At 42.1% G+C, this 8140-nt stretch overlaps 1 protein-coding gene across 1 annotated transcript in view; it reads left to right on the top strand.

Moving 5' to 3' along the window:
• The first annotated feature begins 2641 nt into the window (after positions 1-2641).
• LOC135517035 (collagen alpha-2(I) chain-like) overlaps positions 2642-8140 on the top strand; it is a 93652-nt gene continuing 88153 nt past the window's right edge. The window contains exons 1-3 of the mRNA XM_064941065.1: positions 2642-2646; positions 2912-3070; positions 4685-4877. Of these exons, the coding sequence (XP_064797137.1) occupies positions 2642-2646; positions 2912-3070; positions 4685-4877 (357 nt within the window). The remainder of the gene's footprint in view (positions 2647-2911; positions 3071-4684; positions 4878-8140) is intronic.

Below are 8140 nucleotides of genomic sequence, written 5' to 3'. Positions count from 1 at the left end.
TCAGTAGAATAGGGTCCAGTATGCAGCTTGAAGGTTTAGAGGCCATAATTATTTTCATCATTGTGTCAAGAGATATAGTACTAAAACACTTGAGAGTCTCTCTTGATCCTAGGTCCTGGCAGTGTTGTGCAGACTCAGGACAACTGAGCTTTGGAGGAACACGCAGATTTAAATAGGAATTTGCTTTATAATGTTCATGATCTTTTCCTCAAAGAAATCTATTTATTTATTACTGCTGAAGTGAAAGCCATCCTCTCTTGGGGAATGCTGCTTTTTAGTTTTTAGGGGTGCAACTGCATCTAGGGTATTGTGCAAAGTTAAATTGAGTTCCTCAGTTAGGTGGTGAACTGAGTTTTGTCCTCTGACGTCCTTGGGTAAGCAGAGGGAGTCTGGAAGGGCATCAAGGAATCGTTGGGTTGTCTGAGAATTTAAGCACGACTTTTGATGCTCCTTGGTTGGGGTCTGAGCAGATTATTTGTTGCGATTGCAAACGTAATAAAATGGTGTGCCGATAGTCCAGGATTATGAGGAAAAACATTAAGATCCACAACATTTATTCCATGGGACAAAACTAGGTCCAGAGTATGACTGTGACAGTGAGTAGGTCCAGAGACATGTTGGACAAAACCCACTGTGGGTTTGGATGATGGCTCCAAAAGCCTTTTGGAGTTGGTCTGTGGACTTTTCCATGTGAATATTAAAATCACCAAAAATGTGAATATTATCTGCTATGACTGCAAGGTCCGATAGGAATTCAGGGAACTCAGTGAGGAACACTGTATATGGCCCAGGAGACCTGTAAACAGTAGCTGTAAAAAGTGATTGAGTAGGCTGCATAGATTTCATGACTAGAAGCTCAAAAGACGAAAACCTCGTATTTTTTTTGTGAATTGAAATTTGCTATCGTAAATGTTAACAACACCTCTGCTTTTGCGGGATGCACGGGGGATATAGTCACTAGTGTAACCAGGAGGGGAGGCCTCATTTAACACAGTAAATTCATCAGGCTTAAGCCATGTTTCAGTCAGGCCAATCACATAAAGATTATGATCAGTGATTAGTTCATTGACTATAAATGCCTTTGAAATGAGGGATCTAACATTTAGTAGCCCTATTTTGAGATGTGAGGTATCACTATCTCTTTCAATAATGGCAGGAATGGAAGAGGTATTAATTCTAGTGAGATTGCTAAGGCGAACACCACCATGTTTAGTTTTGTCCAACCTAGGTTGAGGCACAGACACGGACACAATGGGGATAGCCGAGCGACTACACTGACTGTGCTAGTGGCAGACTCCACTAAGCTGGCAGGCTGGCTAACTGCACCCTATTTCATTGTGGAGTTAGAGCCCTGTCTATGTTGGTAGATAAGATGAGAGAACCCCTCCAGCTCGGATGGAGTCTGTCACTCCTCAGCAGGCCAGGCTTGGTCCTGTTTGTGGGTGAGTCCCAGAAAGAGGACCAATTATCTACAGATTCTATCTTTTGGGAGGGGCAGAAAACAGTTTTCAACCAGCGATTGTGTTGTGAGACTCTGCTGTAGAGCTCATCACTCCCCCTAACTGGGAGGGGGCCAGAGACAATTACTTGATGCCAACACATCTTTCTAGCTGATTTACACGCTGAAGCTATGTTGCGCTTGGTGACCTCTGACGGTTTCGTCCTAACGTCGTTGGTGCCGACGTGGATAACAATATATCTATACTCTCTACACTCGCCAGTTTTAGCTTTAGCCAGCACCATCTTCAGATTAGCCTTAACGTCGATAGCCCTGCCCCCTGCTGGAAAAGGCATTTTTCTTCACCTAACTGTTCCTGGATGGTTGAAAGAAGTTGCTATCGGAGGATGTGTTGCTACCATTCTTTATTCATGGCTGTGTTCTTATGCAAAATTGTGAGTGAGCCAACTCCCTTGGCTGAGAAGCAACCCCACACATGAATGGTCTCAGGATGCTTTACTGTTGGCATGACACAGGACTGATGGTAGCGTTCACCTTGTCTTCTCCGGACAAGCTTTTTTCCAGATGCCCCAAACAATCGGAAAGGGATTCATCAGAGAAAATGACTCTACCCCAGTCCTCAGCAGTCCAATCCCTGTACCTTTAGCAGAATACCAGTCTGTCCCTGATGTTTTTCCTGGAGAGAAGTGGCTTCTTTGCTGCCCTTAACACCAGGCCATCCTCCAAAAGTCTTCGCCTCACTGTGCGTGCAGATGCACTCACACCTGCCTGCTGCCATTCCTGAGCAAGCTCTGTACTGGTGGTGCCCCAATCCCGCAGCTGAATCAACTTTAGGAGATGGTCCTTGCGCTTGCTGGACTTTCTTGGGCACCCCGAAGCCTTCTTCACAACAATTGAACCGCTCTCCTTGAAGTTCTTGATGATCCGATAAATGGTTGATTTAGGTACAATCTTACTGGCAGCAATATCCTTGCCTGTGAAGCTCTTTTTGTGCAAAGCAATGATGACGGCACGTGTTTCCTTGCAGGTAACCATGGATGACAGAGGAAGAACAATGATTCCAAGCACCACCCTCCTTTTGAAGCTTCCAGTCTGTTATTCGAACTCAATCAGCATGACAGAGTGATCTCCAGCCTGGTCCTAGTCAACACTCACACCAGTGTTAAAGAAAGAATCACTGACATGATGTCAGCTGGTCCTTTTGTGGCAGGGCTGAAATACAGTGGAAATGTTTTTTAGGGATTCAGTTCATTTGCATGGCAAGAGGGACTTTGCAATTAATTGCTATTCATCTGATCCCTCTTCATAACATTCTGGAGTTTATGCAAATTGCTATCATACAAACTGAGGCAGCAGACCTTGTGAAAATTAATATTTGTGTCATTCTCAAAACTTTTTGCCAGGACTGTACATACTGAGACTGACACTGTGTACCGGCATTGTGTTGTACAGGTTTGCAGATGAGTTCAGCCTGTTGGTGCAGTTGCGAAGCCCACAGCGAGATGAACGCAGCGTGCTCACCCTGCTCAGCCATGACAGCCACATCCTGCTGCAACTACGCATCAGCGCATACACACTCACCTTCATCAGCACGCAACAGCGCCACTACGAGTGAGTCTGTTTGTCTGAGAATGTCTATCTGCCCGTCTGTGGCGATTTTGCAAATACAGTTTTATTTTGTCTCTCGGGTAGATGCAATTTAAAAACAATAATAATAATTGGTTTTAATCTATTACCTATGTTAAGTTGTCACAAATTAACCTTAAACTTTTGTTTTAATTTTTCAAATATATGTTTTATTGTTAATTTTCGAAAGCATTTTATTTCTGTATTTCACTGTTTTGAATTGACAAGGCAGTTGTCCCACACCCTGACTTTTGATCTACTGCTATGTATTTCAATACGAAGCAATTTGATAATTTGAAAATAGTTAATGCAGCTGTTTAAAAAAAGTAAAATAAATTAAAGTTAGGTACTTTGATATGTTCATAAGCACTAAATATATATTTTGTTTTACGAAATACAGTTGTCCCACAGTTTTACGTCATCACCATCACACTGAATAAAGTGATCAATTGTAGTAATAATCAACATTTTACAAATCAATTCACACAAGAACTGGGAAGTGACAGTGGTGAACATGGATATGAGGTAGAGAGTTTGTGATATTATATCTCTACCTCCAAGAAAAGTACATTTGAATTTGTCAAGATAATATTTTATTTTGTGTCCTTACCGTCTGTAATGAAGATTTCCAGGTTATTACCACCATAAAGTGTAAAATGGGGTATATCACTCCCGGCTCAGTACTGCTTATCACTTCATCTTTTGTAGCAATGCATTTGACCATTACCCCGTCATTACACAGTAATTACCACCACAATCTACACAAATGCACTTACTTATTCTCAATATAACTACTTAAAAATATTAAATACATAACAATTTCAACAAGTAATTATATTGTTTATGGTAGCCTCAGTGCAGGTTTACAAGCACAGGAAACAAACAGACATATGTATTCAATAAGGAATTAAAATCATATTTTCTAAATAAATCAGGTAAACCACATAATCCCCAAACTCATTTTGTTTGTGATTCAGTTTTAAACTAAAATGTAATGTTTTATGATGTGATGTAAACGCTTTGTGCAGAAACTGTTTTGGGACAATGGAGTAAATTCAATGTATTGTTGAATAAAATGGTCACAGCCAATACCAGTTTGGTTCCTGCTAAAATGAGAAAAGTATTTATGTTGCTAAAAGTATTTTTCAAGAAACTAAATATTTTTTCTAAATAAGACATGACAAAAGGGCCCAGTTGCAAAATCGTGTGCGTGTATATGTTGACTGAGGTTGAAACGATTCAAGGGCTGTTTTTCTAAAGCCTACTGGCAGGTTGCTTGTTCCTCTCTTCTTAAGCCACAGTGGATTTTAAGCAATACATCACTGTTAGACAGACAAAAGACTTGGCCAGAAGATGGACAGAGTCATTTTGTTGCCTTGGTTCTTGTATAGTGCATGAGATTTATAGCTGATATTTGAGGTGTGACTATATTTGAATCTCAACACTGTCTTGGAAGTGAAGCTTTTAGAGGGCAAACGTGCACCACACACTTCACATTATTGCCAAAACAGCAAATAACAGAGACATGCACTTCCTTCTCAATCATGTTTGCCATACTGTATGACATCACCCATTACATTGTTTTGACCCGATTCCCAGGTTCCCGGTCAGTGGTCTGTCTGACGGCCAGTGGCACCACGTAGCTGTGAGTGTATCATCTGTTAGGCTGGCGCTGTATGTGGACTGTGCCCTGGTGGAGAGTGTGGACTGGGTGTACCAGGGTATGGGCATCACATCTGAAGGCCTACTATTGTTGGGAGGGATCATAGAGGGCTTCGAGACACCCTTTGAGGTAAGTACTGGACTTACTGTTCCACCTCTTTAGTTCCTCTGCTTTCTCTTCTTTTTCCTCCTCTCCAGTTCCATTCTCTTTTCCTCTGTCGTCTCCTCCTCTCCTTTTCTCTCCTCTCCTCTTCTCTCCTCTTCTCTCCTCTGTTCTCCCCTTTTCTCCTTTCCTTTCCTTTCCTCTACTCTCTCCACTCCTCCTCCCTTTTCCTGCATGTTTCCATACAAGAGGATGTATCTGCCTAAATCATCATGCAACATACCAGCAACACATTATGCAACATAGGCTATACAGCTTCATCTCCTGCTGTTCAGAATGACTCAATAACTGAGTGCCCTTTCTGTTGAATGGTGGGTAATTTATCATAGAAGATCAGTAACGGTCTGCAGGATGTAGGTACTGTCAAATCTTGTAGCCAAAAAAACACTGTGAATAAGCACACTGTATAGGAACCCAATGGTCTAGCTATCCCCCTACCCAACCTGTAAGGGAGGTTTAGGGGGGTGAGTTGGGATGGGGGCTCCTCCCATTGCCCTGACCCCACCAACTGCCCCCATTCCCCAAGACACATGAAGACATCCCTGTGCTGTCCATAGCGGAAGCCAGCAGCCAGAGCCAGTATTTATGAAGGATGCGTGTTAGAGCGTACAGTATCAGTGCAGAGTGCAGGGGGGGGCGAGAGGAGAGCAGAATGGGACAGACAGCAGGCAGCATCTGGCTTTGTGCTCAGCTCAGTCCAGCCAAGATTGATTCTCCATCGCCTTCTCTCCCACAGCGACAGGTCTTTATGACAACCCCTCAGAGGATTGAGCTTCCTCTCTCTGAGGTGGTAACATTCTTCTCCCGCTAGGTTCTTCATTACTGGAACTTTAGCACCCCTTCAATGTTCACCTTAATGGTCATCCACTTCAGGACAACTAGGGGAGGAAAACACCTTGCCCTGTCTGTGTTTTATTTATTTATTGTCAGTTGATCCATTTCCTTTCTCTGCAGTTACAGCACAATAAAGACTGATATAGATGAGGCCTTTGCTAATGGGTTTTTCGTGAAGGTTAAGCAGGCTTTAAAACCAGTTTTAATTGGTTTGTTGTTCCTCCACAGAGGAAAGGTAGGCATTTGTGCAGACAGTTCCTTTAGCCCTGTGAATATATATACTGAAAAATATATATAATCGCAACATGCAACAATTTAGAAGATTTTACTTTAGAAGAGTTACAGTTCATATAAGGAAATCAGTCAATGTAAATAAATGCATAAGGGCCTAATCTATGGATTTCACATGACTGGGAATACAGATACAGTTGAAGTTGGAAATTTACATACACCTTAGACAAATACATTTAAACTCAGTTTTTCCACAAATCCTGACATTTAATCCTAGTAAAAATTCCCAATCTTAGGTCAGTTAGGATCACCACTTTATTTTAAGAATGTGAAACGTCAGAATAATAGTAGAGAGAATGATTTATTTCAGCTTTTACTTCTTTCATCACATTCCCAGTGGGTCAGCAGTTTACATACACTCAATTAGTATTTGGTAGCATTGTCTTTAAATTGTTTAACTTGGGTCAAATGTTTCGGGCAGCCTTCCATTCCTCCTGACAGACCTGGTGTAACAGAGTCAGGTTTGTAGGCCTCCTTGCTCGCACACGCTTTTTCAGTTCTGCCCACAAATTTTCTATGGGATTGAGGTCAGGGATTTGTGATGGCCACTCCAATCCCTTGACTTTGTTGCCCTTAAAGCCTTTTGCCACAACTTCGGAAGTATGCTTGGTGTCATTGTCCATTTGGAAGACCCATTTGCGACCAGGCTTTAACTTCCTGACTGGTGTCTTGACATGTTGCTTCAATATATCCACATAATTGTTCTTCCTCCATGCTGTCATCTATTTTGTGAAGTGCACCAGTCCCTCCTACAGAAAGCACCCTCACAACATGATACTGCCACCCCCGTGCTTCATGGTTGGGATGGTGTTCTTCGGCTTGCAAGCCTCCCCCTTTTTCCTCCAACCATAACGATGGTCATTATGGCCAAACAGTTCTATTTTTGTTCCATCAGACCAGAGGACATTTCTCCAAAATGTACGATCTTTGTCCTTTTACTGTGGATATAGAACCTTTCATACCAAATAATGTCAATTAGCCTATCAGAAGCTTCTTAAGCCATGACATCATTTTCTGGAATTTTCCAAGCTGTTTAAAGGCACAGTCAACTTAGTGTATGTAAACTTCTGACCCACTGAAACTGTGATACTGTGAATTATAAGTGAAATTATCTGTCTGTAAACAATTGTTGGAAAAATAACTTGTGTCATGCACAAAGTAGATGTCCTAACCGACTTCCCAAAACTATAGTTTTTTAACAAGAAATTTGTGGACTGGTTGAAAAACAAATTTTAATGACTCCAACCTAAGTGTATGTAAACTTCCGACTTCAACTGTACATCTCTTAGTCACAGATACAGTACCTTTTTTTAAAAGGTAGAGGCGTGAAAACGGAAAACCAGTCAGTATTTGGTGTGACCACCATTTGCCTCATGCAGCGCGACACATCTCCTTCGGTAGAGTGGATCAGGCTGTTGATTGTGGCCTGTGGAATGTTATCTCACTACTTGTCAATGGCTTTGCGAAGTTGCTGGATATTGGCGGGAACTGGAACACACTGTCATACACGTTGATCCAGAGCATCCCATGGTTGAGATGTCTGGTGACTATTCAGACCATGGAAGAACTGGGACATTTTCAGCTTTCAGGAATTGTGTACGGATCCTTGTGACATGGGGCCGTGTATTATGCTGAAACATGAGGGGATGGCGGCGGATGAATGGCATGACAATGGGCCTCAGGACCTTGTCACTGTATCTCTGTGCACCCATCCCATACTACAAGAGCATTAGTCTACTGAAAGACAGAGCTCTGAGACAGACAGACAGACAGACAGACAGACAGACAGACAGACAGACAGACAGACAGGAATGCCCTTGAATCCACTGGCATGTCAGAAGAGGATGTAATTGATTTTAGAAGATGAGATAAGGATGGATGATGAAGGTTGTGACAGTGAGTGTTACTGTTTAGTGGATTGAAAAGTTAAACGGATAGTTCACCTAGATTCCAAAATGACTTACAAAACCAAAGCATGGGCTGCATATTACCTTGTCCATAGACTACTTACAGGACAAGGAAACCAATATATTCTGTAATTTCGGTGAACTGTCCCTTTAATGCACCATGAGCTTTAGACAGAGAGCCTTAGCGAGACCAGTGCC

The sequence above is a fragment of the Oncorhynchus masou genome, chromosome 28 (assembly GCF_036934945.1).
Source record: "Oncorhynchus masou masou isolate Uvic2021 chromosome 28, UVic_Omas_1.1, whole genome shotgun sequence".
NCBI lineage: Eukaryota > Metazoa > Chordata > Actinopteri > Salmoniformes > Salmonidae > Oncorhynchus > Oncorhynchus masou.
Note: the sequence above shows the minus strand (reverse complement) of the source record. Positions and strands in the feature narration are given on the sequence as shown.